The 24,556-nt window shown below is 43.3% G+C and overlaps 1 protein-coding gene across 1 annotated transcript in view; it reads left to right on the top strand.

Annotated features, from left to right (window-relative positions):
• Positions 1-782: 782 nt before the first annotated feature.
• PPM1H (protein phosphatase, Mg2+/Mn2+ dependent 1H) overlaps positions 783-24,556 on the top strand; it is a gene marked incomplete at both ends in the record, with an annotated part of 133,567 nt that continues 109,793 nt past the window's right edge. Inside the window, one exon of the mRNA XM_080340319.1 lies at positions 783-1,018. Coding sequence (XP_080196445.1) covers positions 783-1,018 — 236 coding nt within the window. The remainder of the gene's footprint in view (positions 1,019-24,556) is intronic.

The raw sequence follows: 24,556 nt of genomic DNA, 5'->3' as shown, positions 1-24,556 counted from the left end.
CTTTTTTCTGGCAAATGGGTTTGTAGGAAAAAAATCCTTCACACGCTTAAGGGGGAGAAGGATGGCAGACCCTTCAAGCGGGAGCTTTGTCCCGCAGCCCATAGGACGAGAGGGCTCTGCCAGGGTCTGCGACGGAGCCTCCGGCTCGGGCTGCGCTGGCTCAGGGGCAGCAGGGACGGGCGCACTGCGAGCGGCGACCTCCCGCCCGCCGGTAACGGAACACCCGGCGCGCCGGGGCCTCCGAGCGACTCCGTGTGAAACGTCTCCCGGGCAACTCTTCCCGGAGGCGGCCGCGGGCAGGACCGCCCGCCGCTCACGGCCCCGCCGCACCGCTGCGGGCAGCTGGGGGCGGCCCCGCCAGGCCCCGCCCGCCGCGCACCTGCCGCGGGCCGCCCCCCTGGTGCGGGAAGGCGGGCGGGGGCCGCCCGTGCCCGGCGTGTGCCAGGAGTCCGCCGGTGCCGCAGGAGGAGCAGGAAGCGCCCGGGCAAATCCAGCCTCGCTATCACATGACTCAGCAGCAGCAGCCGCCGCCGGGCTGAGTTCGCCCAGCGCCGCGCCGTGAGGGGGGAACCTGCCGCCGCCGCTGCGATGAGCCCGCGGCCCCGCGGCTGCCCCTGAGCTCGCCGTTCCCCCGCCGGGCTCCCCGCGGCCCGGTGCCCCCATTGCGGAAGCGCGGCGGGGGCTGCCGGAGCCGCCGCCGCCGCAGCAGGGCTGCCCGCCGGCGCGCCCCGCTCCCCGCCCTGCGCGGCGGCTCCGGCGCTGCCGCCGCCGGCGGGGGTACTATGCTCACGCGGGTGAAGTCCGCCGTGGCCAATTTCATGGGCGGCATCATGGCTGGCAGCGCGGGCGCCGACCACGGCAGCGGCGCGGACTTGCCCCTCCGGTTCCCCTACGGGAGACCCGAGTTCCTGGGACTGTCCCCGGACGAGGTGGAGTGCTCCGCCGACCACATCGCCCGCCCCATCCTCATCCTCAGCAAGGAGACCCGGCGCCTGCCCTGGACCACGGGCTACGCGGAGTGAGTACGGATCGCGGCTGCGGCGGGCAGGTGAAGCGCGGCCGGGCCCCGCCGGGCTGACCCCGCTCCTGGGCGCACCGGCGGCGAGAGGCGGCGATGCCGGGTGACAGCCCCGCGGCGGCTGCCAGCGGCGGCGGGGGTGCCGTCCTGGGCCTGCGCAGCGCCGCGGGCAGCGGGGGCCGAGGCGGGGGGGGCGGCATCCGCGGCGCCCTGTGCCCGGCCCGGGCCGTAGTTCTGCACCTGGGTAGCTCGTTTCTGGGAGGCCGAGGATGCAAAAGGCCAAGTGTCCTTGTAAGTCCCCGCGGAAGCAGCCGGTACCCGGACGGGCCAAGGATGGCAAATCGAAGCACCGGGGCTTCTCTGCCCGCAGTGACGACTCCGGAGGCGCAGGGGCCGAGGTTGGGGTCCTTACCAGTGAACAATTGTCTCTGTTCTTGACTCGGGAATGAAAAGGGCTATTGATGAGAAACCCGTGTTTCATTTGCGTGTGTGTAACTGCCTCCCACCGCCCAGAAGTGGTGAAATGTGTGGGGTCTGGGGCACCTTCCTGTGGACCTGGCAGCCCTCATGCTCACTAATGGTGGCTGGTTGCTTATTCCCCAAGTGCTGTCCAGTTTGGGGAGATGCTTGAGGAATATGAGCTCCAAACTGAAAGAAAAATCCAGTGGCCAATCCCGAAGCTGGGCTTTCCCGGTAGTTTGCTGCCCTGACTCCCTCATGTCATGGTATTTACTTTAGAGGATGTCTGGTCAGGACCTGCTTGTAGCCTTGAGCGCAATCAAACTAAATGATTGCACACAGCACCTTAAATACCAGCCAAGGAAAGGGCAGTTTTTGGATGCAGATCCTCATCCTGCTGGCAGTGGGAGTAGCTATGGAGGCAAGGCATGGCCTTGCACTTGATTGCTGTATCAGTAGACACATTGTTTTCTTTGGTGATACCAAGAACTCAGGATTTGGTTTCTCTCCACTGCTGCCTTTAAGTCTTGAGCATATCTGGCCATCAGTGCTGCTACTGGCTCACAGGTTACAGAAGTTACACTAAATGAGCTCTTCCAAGCCAATGTAGAGTGCTGTCTCCTTGGGCATACATGAATTCCCAACCAGGCTACTGCAAAAACTACAGTGAAGGCTTCTCATCGTTAGTGAGCAACCGCTTGCTTTATTTAAAAGGTTGTTACAACATTTGGGACACTGAAATGGGAAGAGAGATTTAAAGAATTTTAAATTTGATTGTTCTCTTCAGATTATTAACGAATTGAGTAGGCTACTGAGCAAATTCCCTGGGAACTATAAGTTTAAATGTTTAAAATGAGCTCAAATTGTTCTGCTACTATAATAGTCCCTTAAAAAGCAGTGCTTTACCAAATCAAGTAAGTGCTGCTATTTTTAGCTTACGTGAGGTGCTGTGGCTTTCAGCAAGTAACTGTAATTGCAAGTTGGTGACAAACTATAATAGAAAGGAGGTTCTCTGGCTCCCAGGTATGTGCATCCACTGCTGCCTGCAGGCTCTGCCTGAGACTGGGGGAAGAAAACCATGGGTGCTGGAAAGGGAAAGCCCAGGTAGACCCTGTAAATGAAACCTGGGAGGGGGAGTTTAAAGTAAATGGCTCTGATGATCATGGAAGAAGAACATGCCAGGATCATTTTCCTATACTTATTATTTTTTTGAGCTTTGAGCAGTTCAGTTAGTGGGGAGATGTAAAAAAGTCACTGGCTTTCTCGATTCATATTGTTATCTATGTGAAAAGAGGTTGGCATTTGGCTTTATATCTTTTTTTTTTTTTTTTTCTTTTATCTCATCCACTTCCAGTGCAGTTCAGTTACTGGTTCCCGTGTTGGTGGAGCAGAGCTCAGTGAAAAGTACTACTTTTTACAGAGAGAGAACTAGCGAATGTGTTACCAGGCTCTTCTCGGGAACATTTTTACGATCTTCCAAAATGGGGTTTGGTTGTAACCAGAAGATGTCAAAATGCTTGCTGTGCAGAGCTCAGAGGAAAGCGATGCTACCAAGATTGCACTGTCTTCCAAAGGCAGAGCAGTGCAACAGCCATCAATAAGTAAAGAAAAATAAGGAGATAAGGGCGGACTTGGGTTTTGCCAAATAATGACTCTTTTTTTTTTCCCTACTGAGCTATTACCAGGCTTTCTGAAAATAATTGCGAGACTTGCTTGAAGGTATATGTTCAAAATATCTGTTCTCCTTTTGGCACACATTTCAGTCACATAGAGAAAACAAATGGAAAAATACCAGGAAGGTCAAATTACTCTTATACGTATTCTGAAGTTTGTTTGCTTGGGGGAAGTGGGAGTGTGAAGTACTTTATGCTATTATTTAGCCTTGTGTTGGCATCTGTATTAAGGAAACCATCAGAGCAGTGTTTGGTTTTTGTTACAGTACAAGTGAGCACTTGCAAGAATTTTGGGAGGAAGTTTGGTGTCCTCTCAGGGAGCTTGTGACATAATACAAACGTCAGCCATTTAACTTGCATTTTACAAGTTAGCATGAAGGAATCAGAAAATGTGTCTTACCTGCAGTGCTGCAAGGTCCAGCTTCCCTGAACTATTTGCTTTCCTGAGTATCCACATTATGGCAAATCAGCAAAAGTGATTCCAGTGTTTTGTTGGTGGGGATGCCTTTGAGCACCAAGATTTTTATTTCTTCAAGTTACGAAGACGTTTGTTGTAGACTTAGAAGGCAGAGATTTGGCCCAGAACATGTAAGGAGAGAGTGTGTGCCACCTTTATTATGTCTGCCCTGATATCATGGGCCATCCGCACAGCAGGGTTTGAGTTGGTGGATTTATACTCCACATCCAGCACCAGCATCTGTCTCACTGTCTTTAGGAGGAAATTTTGTCTCTGAGAACAGATCACCTGGAGGCTTTGGCTCAGCAATGTTCTTGTTTTTAGTTGTAAACGCGTCGATTTACAGATGACACTGGAGCTCCTTGATGTTGTCATGTTGGTGTTTCATCCCAGCTGGAGAAGGCATTTTTAGGATAGACCTGGTTCCCATGCAGGACTAAAGCAGTCCGAGCCCATAAAATACGTAGTTTTTTCAGGGACTTCCTCTTGTTCCTTTGATTCTTGAGGACAGAGATTTCCTACTAACTTACATAGTGATAAAGATGGCCACTCTGACTTTTTTTTTCTCCTTAGCATCCATGGTATATGGCAGTTCATCTGACTTATTCCTCTGGAACAAGCACTTCTCCTCCCCTTTTGCTTGCTTCTCTTGTGCTGAACTCTTTTGTAATGGATATTTTTGCAATATTGCTCATCCATGTCATATATTTTAACATATTTTTTAAATTACCTACTTATCTCTGTGGTGTTATGCAGTGAAATGTAAATTAGCATTTATTTTTTTATTCCCCTCATTTAATAGTGTGATCATCATGCAAAGCATGTAGGCAGGCAAATGAAATCTTCAAAAACATACTTGATGCTGAGATAAAGCATCATTGCTTCCTGAAATTTCACTGGGAATCCCATAGGGAATCAGCTTTCCTTAGTCAGTGAGCAGCCTGGAAATTGTCTTCTTGAAATGACTGTCCTGCTGTCTCTTACTTTCATGGGAGACCTGAGACCTTGGATTTCAGTTCACCTCGTATTGCAGGATGGCAAAAGGCTGGTAGATGTTTCAAAGAGATACTCTTATACCACAGACACTTTTCTAATGGTCATCAAACTCCATAGAAGCAAAATGAAGATTGTATCCCAGATGCAGTAGGCTTTTCAATTGTCGTTAAAGGTATCATTTCATTCAGAAATAAACTTTTTAATTAAGGGCATCCTTAACATAGTTATACTGCATGTGGCTCACTGATGTGCATCAGGAATAACCCAGGGAGAGGGTAGTCTGTAACAAACATGCCTTTAAGTCTGTCTTTAATCCAGAGGGGTAAGGAGATTTGCTTCTCTCTGAAAAGTTAAGTGATTTATTTGAGTGAAGGGGGTGGGGGGGAACCTGCCTGACACTTTATTTACTTGTTTCCCTCCCTCCCCTCTGCAGGCAGCTGTGCTCCCAAGGCCACAGGGTTTTTCCAGACCTTTCCCTGTGCTGTGAGCTGATTTCTGAGCTTCTGCTTGGATTGCCCTGTTACTGGGAGGGAAGTTTCTTTCTGGGCCCTTTCTGCGCTGTTTTCAGTGTGTTACGACCTCTTCTCTGCAGAGCTTCTGCTAAGCTGCCCTCAGCCCCTGCCTTAAACTCAGGAAGTAACTTGCAAAGTAGAGACAGTAGCATGGATGGAGGATGTAACATGAAATGACTCGGACGGTATTCACCTGCATCTGAACTCTGGCCAGAACAGTGGCTTTCACCTTTTGCTCTTTTGCTTTATCTTGTTCCCCCCATGAAGACAGAGGATGAACACGGTGGAGCAGAGGCTTCCTCTCTTGGTTGAATTCCCTGGACTGCATATGGCATGACAAAAATATATGCTACATTTGCAAATGACAAAGGACTAGCCTGATGCTGGTGGAGTTGCAGAGAAACTGCAACTGAGTAGCATTTTTGGTAGAAAAACAAGACCCATTATTTTTTCCATCTCTTTTGAATCTGTGTTCCTAGTAGTTCAGAATTCAGTACTATAATTGCTTTTCTAAATTATATGAATCCTGGGGATGGGACTGTAGGTAGCTGCTTCTGTATCATATGCTTTCCCCTCTTACCTTTCTGCCATCTATTTGGAGAATATCAAAAGGTACTATTAAATACACCTCAGGGAGATGGGGAAAGTCTCAATTTTATGTTGTCTGTGACCTTATGCAAAGCACAGTTTTGGCTGCCTTTTTTTATTATTTTAAAAAGAAAAAAATCTAAATTACACTTTACATATCTTTGCAGTTCCAAGTTATAATTGGTAGCCAGAAACTTCACTTTTGTGGTGTGTGTGTTTCTTGGCTTACAAAGTCAATTTATTATCCCAGTGGTACCTTCCGTTTGATGAGACACAAAGTCCGGGCTCTTTTTCCATAATGTTACATTTCAGAGATACTGTAGTTTGTCGCTCTGCAGGCCTGCAGTACCAATTACATTTTCTCTGTGCTGTGGTGACTACTGACCCATAATGAATGCAGAGTTGTAGGTGAAGTGTGATGACTGTGTCCTTCTGCAGCATTATTACAGTCTCTTGTTGTTACAGCAATAACTTAAGTTCAAAATGAAAAGGAGGGGGGGAAGCTTATAGATTTATTTTTTTTCCCTACTCTAAGTACTGGTTGTTTTGTAAGGCTGATAATGTTGCATCATATTTTCTCATGCTGCGTTACTTAGCTTGGAGGAAATTAATGTATGTGTGAAGTGACTGGAGGTTTTTATTAAAATAATTTTGAGCCTTTCTCAATGATCATAAACTTTAGGTTTGCACAACAACATAAAATTTGTTGATTTTGTGACTTAAGATAACACAGAAGTATTTTTCCACCTGATTTACCTCTCATGTTCTGTCTAGACCAAACTATTTATACAAACGTTCAGCGTTGTAATAACCATCTGAAGCAGGTGCAGACTCAACCACGTCTGTGAGATGAGGTAAACCAAACCACAGAAATTGCTTGTCCTGAGTTTGATAATATGTTGATGTTGGAGGATAGCATAGGGCTTGTAGCTACTGATCGCTTATTCTAATTCTCATTGCCTCCTATTAACAGGAGCTAACACCACAGTCATGCTCCTGTGAATTGAAAGTTACATTCTTGTTTCTGGGAGCTCGTCTTTCTAACTGTCAGCTGGGAGCATGACTCATACCCCATCGGTAAACACATTTCTTGTATGTATTCTGTTTGGTACAAATTCAGGAGGATGATACGCCTGGGAAAAGGAATACCTTTTTTTATCTTGTTCTGTTTGGCTGTCTTCTCAGGTTAAGTAAACAGAAATAATGAATTACTTTCCTTTTAAAACTTTTTAAAATTTGTTTACATTTCTCTTTGTCTGGATAAAATTATGTTCCTTTATTCTTTCTGTAGTTCCAAACACAAGACTGAGTAGGACCTGATGAATTAGATAAAAATTCAAATTCCATATGTGTACCTACACATGACTAAACATTCTTCCTGTGTATGAATTATTCTTCTGTGCATAATGTAATGTTAACTTAAACAAGAGTCTGGCAATGTATATTAAAGCCTGGGCTCATATAAAACAGCCTACAGAAACCTCACGATAGTTTTAAGAGCTTAAGAAATCCCTTTCTTGGTGTAAGAGCTTATACTATAGCATCTAATATTTATATAATGCCACCAATCTGCTGAGTGTCTTGCAAGTAATAATTTCAGAATAACCTTGGAGAAAATTGTCCATGTGTAAATATTCTGGTTCCTCAGGTGAAGAAACTGAGAGAGTGAGGATAAACTTTGGCAAGAGGTTTGATACGAATGTGGAGAATGAATCTTAAGTTTAGAGTTCTGTGCTTGGACAACATGGTTGTATTTCCTGCTGTTATGTGCTCGACTTTTCCTCTAATGGAGGTAACAGAAAAAGGTAAATCATGTGCTCTGGTATTCTTAATGCAGTCTGATTTGCAGGCACATGATTTCTAATGAGGCAAGTATGAAATTCATTGCTCTAAGCTGTCTTGCATCGCTAGTCTCCTGGAGGCTTAAGGCTAGTACTGTCTCATGTTTCTGAAAAGCTCGCTTGAGCCTGGTCTGGGCTTCTGAAACCAGAGGGTGACTGTGTCCTCCCAGACAGCCTTCCTTTGGCTTTTCTGCCTTGGCACTGGTGGCAGTCAGCAGATGTTACCTGCAAACACTCCGGCTTGTTCATTTGTCTCAGATGCAGCTGCATTGCGTAGGCTGTAGGTAGGAATGGTTTGGCAGAGTTACCGTCATGCTATAAAGTATTCTGACAGGGCTGTGCCCCTTCGGGTGAACTGCTTGGAGCCTCTGAATGCACTCAGATGAAAGATGCTCGCTTCGACCTTGAAAGGAAGCAGTGCTGCAAAGCACAGGTCATTCCTGCCATGGGATCTGTGTATCACGTGAGGAAGAAATATGGTTTGTGGGTTTAAGGACAGGTTAAGTCAGCTCTTTGTTGAGCTGCAACCCGAGTAAGAGTTGGAAAAGGGGAGCGCTGTTAATGAGTGAAAAGACAGGTTTTTGGGTGGATCTGGGCAGAGCAACACAGTAACTTTGCTGTAGCATGGGGCTGGAGCAAGTACCGCCTGTGTGCTGGAGCAGTGTTTGCAGGGAGAGACAGAGGCTTCTGGATCACATCCACCCTGGATCTTCATCCCTTCCCTTTGGGATTTCTGTTCTGATTGAACTTGCTGCTCTAAAATGCAAGAAGTCTTATTGGGCAGCAGTTGCTCAGTATTAATTGTGCATTTTATTGTCTCTTTACTGTCTAAGGGTTTTTTCTTCTTCCCTGTTAAACAGAAGGAGGAAGGTGACTTGTAAGACCTAGTTCCTATTTGGCCAGTTACATTTACCTGGTATGGTATATGTTGGGGGGGGCCAGCTACAATACATGGTATTATCCAGAGTGGTTTCCCTTCTCATAGGTTAGGTAGAGTAGAAGGGGTCATGGTTTCAAGTGTTCAGGTCCAAAATGGCACAGCTTGACGTCTAGAAGACGCTGCTAACTGTACTTGTGGTTATAAATGGCAGGGTGCTAAACATTTGCTTTGTGAGCTGTTCAACAGATGAAGCTCGTAAAATGGCTGGAGGCCGGTATGGTTCCTCCTCCCAGTACTGTACATAAGGCAAGTATTTGTCTGCAGAGTTTAGCATTCTCTGAATAAATACCGCACCCAGTATTTGTTCAGGGGAAAGCTGTGCTGGGCAATCTAAGGGACATCTCTGGTTCTTGATCGCAATGTGGTTAAATTGCTGGAGTCTGAGAGGAGGAAGAAGAAAAATAACCTCAAGATGAGGCAGCCAACATTGGCAAGTGCGGTGGTTGGAGGAAGGCTGTGAGCAGAAGTGGTGTGGGGAACGCCAAAATATGGACTCTGCATGTGACTCAGCACTCATCCTGATTTAAAAAAAAATAAAACCCAATCTTAAATAAGCAGAGGCTATCAGTGTGCAGTGGTGGTCAAGCCTTTCTGTCACAAAGCTGGGTGGCAAATCTGGAGCTTCACTTGTTGTAGGGAAGTCTGCTGGAGGAGTCCAAGGCTGCTGAGGTACAGGGGTATGGGCCATGCTGTGTCCTCAGACACCCTCTAGTTTCACAGAACTGCAAATGTACTTTTTTTTTTAAAAAAAGGAAGAAATTATAATGGTAAGTTGTCAGTGCTATTAACTGAAGTGATTATCATCTGTGTTTAGCTTCAATTAATTTCCTTCTCTTTCTTTGATACCAAGGTTTGCATGAACACCTGAATTTTTTGCGGCACTGGTCTTGATGGCAATGTATATGGCAATGCTTCTCCTAAATGGTCCCCATCCCCAAGATGGGCAGGAGTCAAATGGGTCTGGTCCTCAAGAGGAAAGAGAGCACTGTTATGTCAGCCTCTCTCTGCTCTACTGTGAGGAGATCTATCTGTCCATTGGCTTCACTTGTCATAATGCCAGGTTGTTAACTCTACTGGGCATGTCCGATGTCAGAGGAGGAACGATGTCAGATCCTTAGGCTCTGCTACTTCAGCCTTTTACCCAACCGTGAAACACTTGATATCTGTTCCCTGGGGTGAAATGGGATCCATTCCATGGTGAGCTACCCAGGCAAAGGGATTGTCCTTTTCTTCAGGTATGATGATGAAAGATGCAGCTCTTTGAAATGAGCATTGCTGCTTTGATTTCAGATGTCGGTTTTTTAGATTTTTAAACAGTTTGAGTGAAAGTAAGGTCAGTGCTGGAAAAATAAGTTGCCCAAACTGTCACTGATTTTTTTTTTTTTTTTAATTATTATTATTTCATTTTCCCCTTTCTTGAAGAGAGTTGCTTTTTATCCTTTGTTTTGAACTTTTTTCTCTTCCATTCATAATCCATGCTGCCTGCTTATAAGGAGGAAAAAGCAAGAAGCTGTGAGTCTAATGGTGGGCAGCAAACCTCCTTTTATCTTCTGGGTGGGAAGAGCACTCTTGAAGTTGCTTCATGTGTTGTAATGAGGATAGGGTCCTGTGCAGCGGTTTCCGGGTTGCATTGGATGATCCATTTCAAAGGCAAGAGCCACTGTAGAAAACCTGTTACATCCCCGCCTTGCTGTCCAGGCTCACACAGCAGATGAGCAGCTCTGCTTGTACCCAGGAGTGCAAAGTGTTGCACCTCTGCTGGTTTTGCTGGTTGTGTGGGGAGCTTAGTGCCTCTCCCTGTGTCCCATCCTGTCCCACTGCCATTAATTCCATTGGCTCCAAAATCTGTGCCAAGTGCCTTGGCAGCCTGAGCCCAGGTCATGTTTTTTTATTTGTTCACTAGTATACGATGCTTTGCTGAAGGCTGTGCAGTAAAACCAGGTTCCTTAAATTGCTGGTTGTGTTTTTTTAAAACAGCATTTTTGAGCAAGTGTTTTTTCTTCCAAATCTGTTATAGGGGTCTTTGTTTCATGAGCAAATGCTAAATTTTGGAGTAGGAATTAGATCTAAAATCCAGTTGGAACTAGTTTTTGTTTATCTTTGCCAAACTTCTTTGTAGGTGTCTTGACTGAAAAAGGAAATTAAAAGCTTTTTTTTTTTTTTTTCCCATTTCTTTCTAAGGACTTGATCTTACTTTAGACTTACAGTGTTTTTCTTCAGAAATTTTAAGAGCTGTACAGTGAAACCCGCATTATGTGTGTGGTGCTGCTGGGGATGGAATGTGCTTTTAGATTCTGGTATTTGGTTAGGCATTTAGAAACAGAAAATACCGATCCTAAAGCTAAGTCCAATAAATATTGTTGCTTATATCATTACATAGATCATAAAGTCTTGTGGGCTGTTGGACTGAAATGAGTAATTTCCATTTTGCAAAATGTAAAAAAAGAATTTTCATCCTGTCTTCCAACCCTTCCCACAAAATATATATATATTTTCAGCCATTTTAATGCATCATTTGAAGGTCAAAACATAACTCTGTCACACATGCTCTAGACCACTCTTAGCAGGAGTTGGTAAGGTGTTAAAAATTACACTAGTATTTTTTAAAAATTAAAGAAAGGTGTGTCAACACCAGACTTCAAGGTCGATTCTCTCTCTCTTACCTTGTTGCCTCTTGTTATCGCATCTCCAGTCCTGTGCTTTCAGTTCATTCCTTTATTCCTCTCAATAAAATTTAATTAAGATCAGTGTCTCAACAGCCCTTGCAAAATGTAGATGGCAACTTCTTCATGCTGGGACTCCCTCTGGCGTACTTCTCAATGTCATTTTAAGGTCTCTCTGTCCCTCTCTGGTAGTGTAAAGCCAGGAATTACAGCTCAGCAAGTTCCTTCAGCAAGCTCTCCAGAGTAATCCCTGAAAATCCCAGGTCTGTGGATGCTAATTCTATTAGACATTCACCAAACTGAGTCTGGAAGAATGCAGCTGGTGTGCAGGAATGTGGGAAGTTCCCCATCTCTGCCTTTAATCCTCCTTTTAGAGGGGAAAAAAGTTATAGGCTAATGTGATTAGCTCTAATCCCGTTCTTGCTTGGTTTTAGAAAAGTGTCTGATTCCTAAATCACAAGCTAGTACTGTGAAATGCTTTCATAGAGAGGATGGGGAATTATTTTGGTACTCAGCTCATTTGTCTTTGGAAAAAGAAAAGACACTAGAAGCAAGAGAAAAAGAAACTCTCATAGCTGGCAGTGAGTTTCTAGTTTGTGTTGCACAGCATGATTTAGAAATCTGAAACCTAGAGCATGCAAGTGGAAACACAAAATAAGCATAATCCTTTCAGGTATCTAGGTATATGTATAAACACAGGCAGGGACCAATTTATGTGTACACTGCAAATTGCTCTTTAGGGCTTTGTAGGCCCAAAGGTTTACGTTGGGATCTTCTTGTTTGCTGGTAACATTGCTGCTGAAATGGGTGGTGTGGCTGGTTTAACACAGCCCAGGGACAGAGCTGTCTCTAATAAAAGCCACGGCTTCTACCTGAAGTCAATGATCTGGGGACTTTTTTCCCCATTGAGGTGCTTGTTTTCCTTTTCGTGTGAAAGGAATGAAAACCTTAACTTCTGTGGAAGTGCTGCTGCGAAGCGTTAGAGACACTGTTGGCTGTCAGGGAGGGGCAGAGACAGGACCCTCCGTGACAGGAACAAAAAACACCCCAGCCGGCTCCTGTGTATGACTGCAAACAACGTGTCACTTTGGGGACAAAGGACGTCTTGTATGAAAGGCAAATGCAACCTGAGATCAAGATCTTTCAATGCCATTGTTTGCTAACAGCGTATCAGTTGTGTTCAGAGGTTGGGAAGTGGTGCCCTCACAGGCATGGCCTGTTTTCTGTTTCCAGGGCAAGGCAGGGAGGAGGTAGCTGTGGGTTCAGGCAGAAAAGTACCTTGTTTGTTCACTGGAAGAAATGGAAATAGGTGTGGCTGGTCTTGGAGTCAAATGCTGCCTGAACCCTCTGGACAAGTAGCTCTGGAGAGGGATGAGGTCTTGGGGCTGAACTCATTGCTCTTTTGTTTGAGCAGCAAATTTGAGATACTGCAATTTAGAGAAACTCTGTGAATTGTGGCTTTCCGTTGTCTTCCCATCAGGTTCCCCCTCCTTTTGTGCCAGTATGGCCATGGTGGCATCTGGTCCCTGAGCAGGGAGGTCCTGGGGAAGGGAAGGCAGGGGCAGATGATACTGGGGGGACACCTGGCCTGAGCTGTGACATGGCTTTTGGTTCAGCTCCCTGAAGGTTGCAAAGAGGGGGCAAATTCACTGAAAAGCAGTGTTACTCGCTTATGTTTTCTGTGTCAAGTAGACCTCAGGTATCCGTCCTGTCACAGTAGTTCAAATGCTTGGGAGGGGCAGGAAGGACGATGCTGTAGCAATGAAACATTGCAATACTAATCTTAGCAAATATATAGGCTTAGTCAGCCTGGTGTTTTGAGAGGCTGTGTAGGGCTGCCTTGTTTACAAATAAAAACTATCAGTTTAATTACAGTGTAAGGCATACTGCCTCTTGCACTTGTTTACAAAAGCCTGATGTTCTGGTTTGTGGCTTAACTGCTGTGCTCCTTCACAGCTTTCTCTAATGGCAGAAGACTTTAGGCTATCAAGTAAATATAATAAATGAGTGCCTTTAAAACAACAACAACCAAACCTAAAAAAACCCACACCAACAAACTCCAAACCTAAACCAAATAATTGAGGGGGAAATTATTGTTCTTCTTTCCCCTTTGAACCTGTATGATACTCCCTGAAGAACTTGGAAGGACTAGATGAAGAGCAAGATGGATTTAATCTTGGAGAAATGCATTGGTGTTTGGCTAGGATAATTTGAACTAGCGTTACACAGATGTGCATTTCAAAATTATTGTAGCACCTCTAGCATCATTCTGGAGACCACGCTGAAATGGTTGCTCAGTGTTCAGTCAAAAACACAAAGAAAGTTTTAGTACACAGGGATGTGGAATGCAATACTGGATAAAGGGTTGCCTCTGTAAAAGTCTACATTTAAAACACTATCAAGATGACTGTGTTCACCCTTAATTATGGGCAAAGCTAAAGAGGAGAAGTAATGGCTATGGAAAAAACAAACAAAACAAAAACAAACAATTAGGAAACTGTGTTGGAAGAGAGGCAACAAATGAAGCTTACAAAACCAGGAGAGAGCACACTAAAGGCAGGCTAGATATTTTTTTGTATTGGGGAACAAGCTTAGCAGGAATAGAAATCTCTATGATAGAAAATGAAAGGCTGTAAACAATGATAAAAGATAATGCTTCCCTGTGTAATTTGGAGTATATGGGCAGAATTAACTGTTTGAGGACATGCTGTTGTGAAAGGCTTCTTTGGTAGGTCAAAGTCTTCTGTTTCAGGATGCTCCGAGACCTTGGATCTGAAGATATTTAAAATAGAGATCAGTGTCTTGAAAACCTAGAGTATTTTCTTCTTTTTTCATTAAAATAAAGAAGATACAACCTCTCATGCATTACATGATAGAGGACTCTACTGGGCATTAAGGAGAGCTCTCTGCTATGGTTCATTCCTGAATTAACCTGGTATTTCTCACACTTCCACCTGGAATACCAGGACTCACCCCTGCAGCAGGTAGGAGGGCAATTAGTGGGACACAAACTGAGCTGCTGAGAAAATTCTTCCAAAGGTGTTTTTTTGTTGTTGTTGTTTGGAATGATAAGCAATTCAGAGTGTCATGGTTTAACCCCAGCTGGCAACTAAGTCCCACTCAGCTGCTCCTTCATTCACCCCCCCATGTGATGGGCGAGAGCATCGGAAGGGTAAAAGCGAGAAAATTAATGGGCTGAGATAAAGACAGCTTAACAGGTAAAGGAAAAGCCACGCACACGAGCAAAGCAAAACAAAGAATTCATTCAGCAGCAGGCAGGTGTTCAGCCATCTCCAGGAAAGCCAGGCTCCAAGCGTAACATAGTCCCTCACCTTCCTTCATCTTCTCCCAGCTTTTATTGCTGAGCATGATGTCATATGGTATGCAATATAACTTCGGTCAGTTGGGGTCAGCTGTGCTAGCTGTGTCCCCTCCCAATTTCTTGTGCACCTCCAGCCCACTCACTGGCAGGGCGGTGTGAGAAGCAGAAAATGCCTTGGCACTGTGTAAGCACTGCTCAGCAGTAACTAAAATGTGCCTGTGTTATCAACACTGTTTTCATCACAAACCCAAACCCCAGCAACTTATGAGCTACTATGAAGAAATTTATCCCAGCCAAAACCAGTACACAGAGGAAATATCAAAATGTGGGAGAAGGCCCTTCCATGGAGACCACAACAGAAACTGAAAGTGGCAACACAAACTATACCAAAAAGCACTATATAGATTTTCTGCATGTGGAGAGAATTCCTTTTAAAACAAAAGCTCTTTTAAGGGTGGGGGTGTCTTTTCATTTTAGGACTGCATATTTAAGTAATGTAGAAAGCAACTTTTTCTGTTCAAGGGTGGATGTGCTTATTGTACGTTATTCCACAGAAGAGTGTTTCCCCAGCTAGGAACTGAGGAAGGCTACGTCACCAAGAAGAAAAATGGTTATGACTGGCCATTGGTGCTATGTAACATCTTTCAGTTCTTTTGTAGTATTTTAGCCCACATTCCTGAAATAAAAAGGCAGAATAAATATATGTAGATACCTATCCTTTTTGTCTTCTCTGGATCTCCTGTTGAGAGTCCAAGCCCTCCAGAAGTGTTACAAAACTCTTGGGCTCTCTACTGCTTTTCCCAGCATTGCAGGAGTACCATTAGGAAGAGACTTCAGAAAAATCAAGTGAACATGCTGCTGCAATAAACAGTTGAGCATTGTTACAGGCAGGTTTTAGGCACAAGAGATCTGTGAGTAATGGATGGATTAGTCATAAATAATCATTGAACAAATAGCTCAATCTGTATGAACAGCAAGGTGGTTTTGACTTCAAAAATAAGAATGGAGTTTGGAAATTGTTTCCCATGTGAGGGTTTTAACAAGACCTAAAGGAACTAAAACATCTACAGTGAAACACTCATAGTCACAAGCCAGGTGGGATTTGTTCTCAACGCAGAGAAGGCACTTGCAGTACAAAAGCATCTGGTGCTCTCAGTAGTGTGTCACACAGCATAGTGAGGGGCATCGTATGTGGAGCTAACATAGCATTTTGCCATAGCATTTTGCAGGACAGCTTATCCAAAATTAAAAGGACGTTCGTGAATGTGTAGACAGAGATGAGGGTTTTCATATAGAAGGCATATAGAGAGCACTGCTTCTAGAACATCTTCATGAACTATTACTTTCCTATGACTGAAACAGTAAGCCAGGCATTTTGTATATCTACAGATAAGAGCTTACCCTATATTCTTCAGCAAATTCAGTTGTAAATCACATAGAAAGGTTAACCTGGTGAGCCAAGTTTAGCTGTGTAAAAAGTAAATATATGGGGATATGGGAGGAAGTGTGACTGGAGACTCAAAAGTGAAGGTGGAAGAGTTCCAACTTGTTTTAGGAAACAGCATGAAATCTGAACAAATACTTGAGATGTAATAAATAATACACTTCCAGATAGCTGTGTAAGCTGTGTGTACCCTTTGCATAGGACTTGATTGGCTTCAGATGGGTTGTAGGAAAGGTCCTCCCTATTTTCTGTGTCTCTTCACCTGGTGCTCTGCTGCCCTGCGGCAATGGGAGATGCAGAGCTACCAAGGCTTTAATTTTGCAGCAGCAATATTCATTTTTGAGGACAAGAGAGACAGAGGCAGCATGGCCTTGGAGCGGGGGACTAGACCTGTGTGTGGGGGTCAGCAACTGAAAGGAAGGAGGATTTGCTGTGAAAAGCATTGGCTTCTTGCAGTCTGTCCATGCAGAGTGTGGGATGTCTGCAGTTCTCCTTCCCGTGTGAGGGAGTGATGCGACTACAACGCTGATTTCTATCCGTCTTGTCCTCCATGTTTCATGGGCACAATTCCTGTTACAGAAGAGTGAAATGTGGCTGCTGAATGGCAGAGTAGTCTGACAAGCTACTTAAGAAAATATATTTCCATGTGATCAGCTCTGAATAGCAATTTGCTCTAGACATCTGAAAATAAGTATCTGACAACTCATTGAACTCTAGCACGATTACTAGTGTTGTCCTGTTACAAATAGGGGCTTCGTGTGTTAGCAACTGCCTTACGTGGTGTTTGCGGCTGCGGAACTTGTACCGCAGCTGAGAGTACAGGTTTCATCTGTGTGTGTTGGTGATGATTTGTTAGATATTGTTTTGAGGAAAGCCATTTTAGACAGGGTTTTAAAGAAAACAAACCCATGACCTTTCTCTGAAACAAAGCCTTTCTTTCCTTATTCAGAGTGTGCCCAGCAGGTTGCCATACTACTGGGAGGCATTTGTGTTCTTGAGTGTGTTTTGTTTTCTTTTGCCTGTTACTTTCCTTTGGCCCTTTGAATCAAATTGCTCACTTGCAATCTCCTGCTGTTTGTTTGCAACAGTTGAATTTAATGGAAACCTTCTAATTATATCCTTATCTAAGAGTGTTGTCACTTTACTTGAGTACTGAAGTACTGTTTGAGATAAAAAAGCCACGTTGCTCTGCTTTTCGGCTGGACTAATCTTGCAGTGTGACAGGTATATTTTGTGAATTATGTTTCTCTGTGATCATTCATCCTTTTAATTAATTGAATGGCAAATCAGCATGAAACAGAAGAGTTATGGCTGAAGAGAGCGAATATTATCAGCCTGTAATGTCCAGCATGGCCGTGTTGTCCATTTGACCTGTGGAGTATTAGAGGACAAGAAAGTTGTCATCACACTTTGATTCCTTAGACCTTGCCAGACTTCTGAGGTGCAGCCCACAGACCAAGAAACCCTCATCCTCAAAACCATCAGGCATCTGAAACACACCAGCAAAGTGTTATATGCAACTCAGGTGCCAACGTATTAATAGCACTCTAGGGAGAGCCCCATTTCATCTGAAGAACACTCTTTGTTTGTCTGGACAAGCTGCAGCCACGTCTCCTAAAACATTTGGAACAAAAATTCTCATTAATTGTTAAGTCCTTTATTTATCGTCCTATTCTCTGACCACAATAGATCAGTGTGTATTTAATAGTCAGAACTGGAAGATCAAACCTTGAAATATTTTTTTTCATTACCCTCAATCCTCGTTCTTTTTCTGCCCTCACTTCTTGAGCCTTCAGAGTAGCTATCAGCCTTACCAAAGTCTTCACCAGGAAGAAACTTCCAATGGACTGAAAAGACCAAAACCAAACAGAAGAAACAAACAAGCAAACGAAAACCCACCAAAAGACAGCTGAAACCAAGCTGTGGTGTTTATAATAAATGCTTTGGAGGACAGAGCTGTAGGAACTCCTGAAACCTCCGTATGCTTTGAATACGGTAGACTCTGTCCAGAGCAGTTGTGCCATCATGGGAATTGTGTGGGTGACTCTGCACTCAGATGCTTTCCTGCAGACAGTTGGTGAAGGGCAGGAACACTCTGTTTTCAGCAGGAAACATCTTTCATCTCTTCCCATCATCTTCCTGGCCTTGATCCTTATGAGTTATTTAAAACAAAACCCTAAAAAAATGAGAATAAAACAAAGCTTTACAAAGGTGAACTTGGGAAATTAAACTATTTGTAACTCTCCTGGATATCCATAATGGATAATGGTAGAGATACAGCATAATGGATAATGGTAGAGATACACCATAATGGTAGAGGTAGCCCTAGGTATGTGTATTGGCTTTATAATTTCACTTGTAATTATACCCTGCTCTCCTGCTTTGCCCTTCTTGGTCTCCCCTTCTCCCTTTGCCTCACCAGCTAGTGCCCTTCTTGTCTTATGATGTGCCTCGTGTTCTACCAGCAACTTGTTTCCTTATGAATTTAGTTTTGAAGTTCTCTGCATTTGTTCGTTTCTGAAGAGGTTTGTGCATACCTGGGTGAAATCACTGGGCAAAGTTTCAGCTGTGTCAGCTGGTATCGTAAAGGATGCTGTTGCTCTCTGGAGACCCGATCTCCCTAATATTATTTTGATAGTCTGCTATTTTAAGCCACAATCAAAAACGAAATAAACCCCTCATTTGATTGCTAAAAGAAAGGCATACCACAGACTTACCGTAAGTCTCTTGAAAAAAAGCTAGTAGGATTAAGTGCTGTCTGTGCCTTCCCAGATGGTGAAGCTAGCAAAAGATTACACTTAGAGATTTTGTGAAACTGTTCTAGTTGCCCAGAAATAGTTATAATATGTGGGATGCTTGGGTAATATTAAAACAATTCTTTGCATAATACTGTAACTTTCACTGTCAAATGAAATTGTCACAGCTCTGAATTTTAATGATCCTTATTTATGCTGCATCTTTAAGATCCTGTTAAAAGAATTAGAATTTTCAAATTTCACAATATGGTGGTATTTGTTGAGAGTGAAACACTAATGCGGTTCTTATAGGTTCTGCTTCTGCTACAAAAAGAAAAGGGGTATTTTCCTCTTTTATTCCAATTTCAGAGTCTGTTTCCAACCATTGCTACCATGCCTTCTGTTTTTCTCAGGACCTGGCAGAGGGATGGGAAGTGTAGGAGGACAGGCAATTGATGTTTAATCCTTCATATGTTTTCTGATTTATACTAGGGCTGATTATACATGCATCTAGAGCAAACAGACACACATGCATATTCTAAATAGAGATACATTATGATTTTCCTGCTACAGACAAACACTGTATCATCTTCCACGGCCTCTGTGGTTTGTGCCTCGTAAAGCTCATTATGTATTTTTGCTTCTGCACTGTTCTTGCAGATGAGAAAGCTTTGATAAAGATTCATTGCTTGCGAAGTCTTGTTTCTTAGGAGATTTTGTCAAACTGTCTCTTCTTAAATCAAATTTGGGCCTTTCGTATACTAATTAAAAATAAAAACTATAGAATTTCCTTAAGTGGTTGTGATAACTGAGTGGTTGAGCGATCATTTTAAGTGAAGGTTGCAATATACCAAATGCTCTGTATAAAAAATAAAGACACCCCAGTGGTGTTCTGAGAGCATTGCTGTCGCTAATGCAAGAGCAGTATTGCTACTGCTTTATTACAGGACTGAATTTGGCCCTTGTATCTCTTCGGTCCCTATAGGTAAGGTATCCGCTTTGCAGAATTGCCCTTTATTCCAGGATTAAACACCTGGATGAGTCTGATAGCTGCTCCCAAATTGTGCTTTGGAGGTTTCCCGACTCCCTGGTGGTGTTTGCCAATGGTGGGGAGTACTGTGAGGAGGGTTTCATGCAGTTCTTCTGTTTGGGGTGAGGGTTTTTTGGTTTTCTCTTTGGTATTTTAAAAAAAGGGTAAAAAGAAACATCTGTCTTCACATGAAAGATATGTATCTGTAATGACAGTGAATTATTTCCGTATTATTGAGCATTTCCTGCTTTGGTAATTATTGTTGCGTAGCAGTGCTGTCTTTGGAGTTGCTGCCAAATTGGTTTATAAATCTGCAGAGACTGCAGCTACAAGGGAAGTCTATTAAAATAGCACTGATTCGTTTTATAGGATTTCTTTCACATTTTGCAATTTCCAGGTTGCAGAGTACAGACATAGTTCTTACTACTTAGTACTGGTTTTGAAGTCATAAACCACTCTTTATCAACGTTGACAAAATTCAAGGTGGCCATCATGCTATCTGGAATGAGAAGGGAAAGCTATGGGGACATTCCTGGTGGGGATGTGTAGGACAGATCAAATCACTTCCAGTGGAGACTTTTGAGCTCTTCTCCATAGACAGAGCTGTTGGGGAGTTCAGCAGAAGCACAAAGATGCCAAGCTGGCATGTTTCAAAAGAGGAGACAACACAGAAGGTTTAGGAGATGAATCACTGCTTATTGTAAGTAGGCAGAGCTGAAGGCTTTGACATTTTGATAGTTTAGGTTCTGCTTTTAGAGTTGAGGCATCTGTGAAAAGACACGCTGTGCTTTCCAGGCAGCCTGGCCATTTCTCTTCGTTGTATCTGTAACGTGCCTCAGAACGGTAGGGTAGATAAGGTTTTGCCTCCACATGTCATGTTGTGGGGGCAATGGGATTTGTTCTAGTATCAGCATCATTTAAGGGATGCTGGAAGAGCTGCAGGGTGAAGAAGAGGGCTGTGGAAGTTGCTCCAAAGATACAGTAAGTGCCTTAGAGCAGGAGACTTGGATATCTTCTATCCAGTAGATCAAAAAAAGGTTGAGAAATGAGCTGATTAGGTTTATGAAAATATTTATGAGAAAAATGTGTTATGAAGGCACTCTTTTATCTACTGAAGAAAAGCAGAAAAGAACTGAGGCCTGGAAGCTAAAACTGTTAATTCAAATGGGAAATGAAGCACCAGGCTTCTGTGGGGTGGTAGGTAATTCAGGGTGCTCTCAGGGAAATGGGTGAAGCTCCCATCTTGCAGTCCGAACCGGACAAGTGAATACTCCAATGACACCATGTTGATCCTGAGATATTTCAGTCATATATAAGGTTCTGTGATAGATTAGAGGGCTGACTAGATAACGAATTTCTCTCTTCTGGTTTCAGAACTTTTTTGTAAATATGCTTATTAACTATTTTCATAGCAATTGGCTATATTGGTTATAACTTAGCTAGAGTCTTTCACATGTAACTACTCAGTGTTGCTTACTCTCATCTAATTAGAGATTGTGACAATCTTTATTAATAGCTATGGAGATGCTCTGCACTTTCACCCAGTTAGAAAAGATTATCTCAGATGGGGTAGTAATTAAGCAATTAGCTGAGCAGTGGCTGAACCCCCAAAAGCCACGTACATTACAAAATAGGTGTGCATGGTAGTTGTCCCACCTGGTGTCTGAGCTGTAAAACCCCAAGTTGTAGAACGGCCCTGGGGAAGCAGCTGGGGAGTGATGTGGCGGTGACGCCACCAGCGTTGCCACTTGCCAAGGGGCTGCCTTCCCACTTCAGAGGAGCGGCAGCCCACAGTTTGAGACTAACAGGGCTGAGATTTAAATGTTGTGCTTGAAGATGGTTTCTCACAACTGGTCTGCTAAATACCCAAAAGGATTCTGCAAAAGCCTATCTTTGGCAGCTTACCATCTTGAAAAGAAAAATATTTTAATTAGGGGGTGGCTGTACTTGAAGCGTTTATATTTCTGCTGGGCTATATCTTTGCATTTACCCTGGTGCTGCTTTGACTGCTAGAAGAACACTAACTTGTATTTTGATTAATTCTGATTAATTAAAGGCGAGCGTTTGCGTCACCACATTTCTTTCACCCTTTGATTTCATTTTATTCGGGCCCTGAGGAGTTATAAAATATCTATCGTCTTTCTGCAGTATCTACATAAATACTTAATTCTGAGGTGACTGTATTAATAGAATGTCTTGTTCTTTATTTTAGTTTAACGCATATATGTCATTTGGTAATGTGAGCAATGAAAAGAAAAGCTTGTTAAATTTCATGTAGAAAGCAAGCTATGGTCTCCTGTGAGAAACAATGTGCAGGGATCTCTGTACCTTTGTCTCCCTCTGTCTATTTTTATATATATATATATATGTGTGTGTATATATAAATATACGTATATGTATATGTGTATTTATAGATATATAGATATATCTCTGTGTGTGAATCTCTGAATATGTGTATTCGTGTATATACATATATATATACACACACACGTTTTAGAACATTACAGACCATGGGAATCAGCTATTTATCACAGAATCATAGAATAGTTTGGGTATAGAAGGGACCTTCAAAGGTCATCTAGTCCAACCCCCCTGCAATGAGCAGGAACATCTTCAACTAGATCAGGTTGCTCAGAGCCCCATCCAGCCTGGCCTTGAATGTTTCTAGGGATGGGGCATCTACCACCTCTCTGGGCAACCTGGGACAGTGTTTCACTACCCTCATTGTAAAAAATTTCTTGCTCATGTCTGGCCTGAATCTGCCCTCTTATAGTTTAAACCTATTGCAACAGGCCCTGCTAAAAAGTCTTTCCCCATCTTTCTTATAGGCTCCTTTTAAGTTCTGTTTGGAGACCTCACATGTGCTGAGGGCAGAGAGGAGCTTTTGAGGACATCTGGCTCAAGGCAAGGCCAACATTCTGACCCACCTGCTCTGCTTAGTCTTACCTTTGTGCTGACATTGTAAAGACTAGTATTTTCATCATCAGTTTTTCTTCCTGTTATCTTACTCCAGATAACTGGGGTTGGAAATACCATAAATGGGGTGGAAAGATCCAAGTGTAGTATCCTTTGCCTGTTTCAAAATTTGTATTAAAATGAAACTGATTTTGCAAAACAAACAAAGAAAACCCGTATAACTTTATGGGTAAGAGGAAGCCAGATGACTTGGAGGACAGATGTGCACTTGTTTATCCTGACTCTCAGGGGTCAATCCATGCCTTGAAATTTTGTAGAGGAAAATTTTAGCCAAGCTTGTCCAAGGAGCAGGGCTCTGAGTTGAATACTGGGATTATTGAAATATCTCGATGTATCTGTCTTCTTTGGCCAGGCTTGGCTTGCAGGCAGGATGGGCATATTAGCCAGTGAGTCAGCACAGGCTTAGCTGGGAATTTGGCATAACACAGCTGATTCTTCCTCTAAGAGGAAGGATGTGGAGAAGGAGCTGGAAATACTCTCAGAAGATCAATGTTGTTTCATAAGAGAAGGAGAGAACACAGGGGCTGTTGTGACAGCTGGGACAGAGACAGGTATGGCATTATTGTGCTTCAAAAGGCATAAGGATGTGAGAAACCAAGTTTCATTAGCTCTGCTGCTAATAGAGCATCTTGCTCCTCCCCAAATGTGAAGGCTCCTGCTGCTTCTGCACTCAGCTCAGGTGGCTCGAGTCTCCTACACTACAGTGTGTTTCTCAAATAAGTAAATACTGTGAATATGGAGGTTTAATATTCTGCCATTTAGAACTGTATTTATATTCGGTTTCATGTCAGAGTTGCTGTATCTCAGTGTTGCTAACAAGGGAGCATTGATGGTATCACTCCAGTCTTCTGAAATGCAGAGGAGACAATGAAGCCATTTCTCGACCTTCAAGGGAGCATCAGTGCCCCAGTTCTGAATTATTAATGTGTTAAAGCAAGGACCGCTTCATATCATAGAGCAGAAATAAAACATGCCAGAAATAAGCTTTTTAGCATTATGTTGAAGTATAATCTATTCTTAATGGAATTCTTTCTCTAACTTGCTAGCCTGTGTGTTTAAAAACATTGATCTGTTAAAATACTTTATGTTCCAAAATGCCATTTGGAGCATTTATTTCTGAACACCACACATCAGCTAACTAGAAGCCTAAACAGTTTTGCTAAAGGTGTTTTTTTATTTTTAATTGTAGTACTTTTTTCTTGTGGAGCACGTAGATGATTTTGAACGCTGTTTGAGTTGGTTTCAAAAACAAATGTCCCATCCAGCACCTTTAACTTTTAGAACAAAATATGCCCAAAAAATCCATAGTGTCTGTGCTAGTCTTTTAATCAAAATGGGCCAAAGGTGATGACATCACCTAATACAACATAGTAGTAAGGGTTTGAAAGTTTAACGTTGCCAGACTTCCTTCAAATTCTGGATATCAGGATTGCTAGGTTAAATCTGATATCCTCCAGCAGAATTTGACATGCATGGCATCTCTAAATTTCAGCAAAGCTGCAAGTCTAACGCTGCCTCTTAAAAACTCGCTTATACCAGTGGAGTTGAGTTGGTGTATGGTCTAAGACAAAGATGTTGGTGTGCTTTTCTACATTGTCTTGCTTGTCTTTGCCTCCACATAAAAGAACTGGGATATAACTTTTTGGGGGGTTGAGAGACCAAACTATTTTTGTGATAAACTACTGAGGTATCTCAGCTTGCAATCCAGATGGCATATTAATTGTTCATATGAGTTATTACTTTAGGGTTTAATTATACCTCTGAAGTCAGTAAAGTAGCTTCCCTTTGGATTAAGCTATTTGAGAAAGTAAGGCTTTGGGAGTATGTATGAATTGGGGTGGGAGAGATGTTCTGGAGCAGTGAATATATCATTAGTCTGGCATAGAGGTGGTTTGACTTTCA

The sequence above is a fragment of the Nesoenas mayeri genome (genome assembly GCF_963082525.1).
Source record: "Nesoenas mayeri genome assembly, chromosome: 1".
NCBI classification, from domain to species: Eukaryota; Metazoa; Chordata; class Aves; order Columbiformes; family Columbidae; genus Nesoenas; species Nesoenas mayeri.
This window is presented reverse-complemented; position numbering and strand designations above follow the sequence as displayed.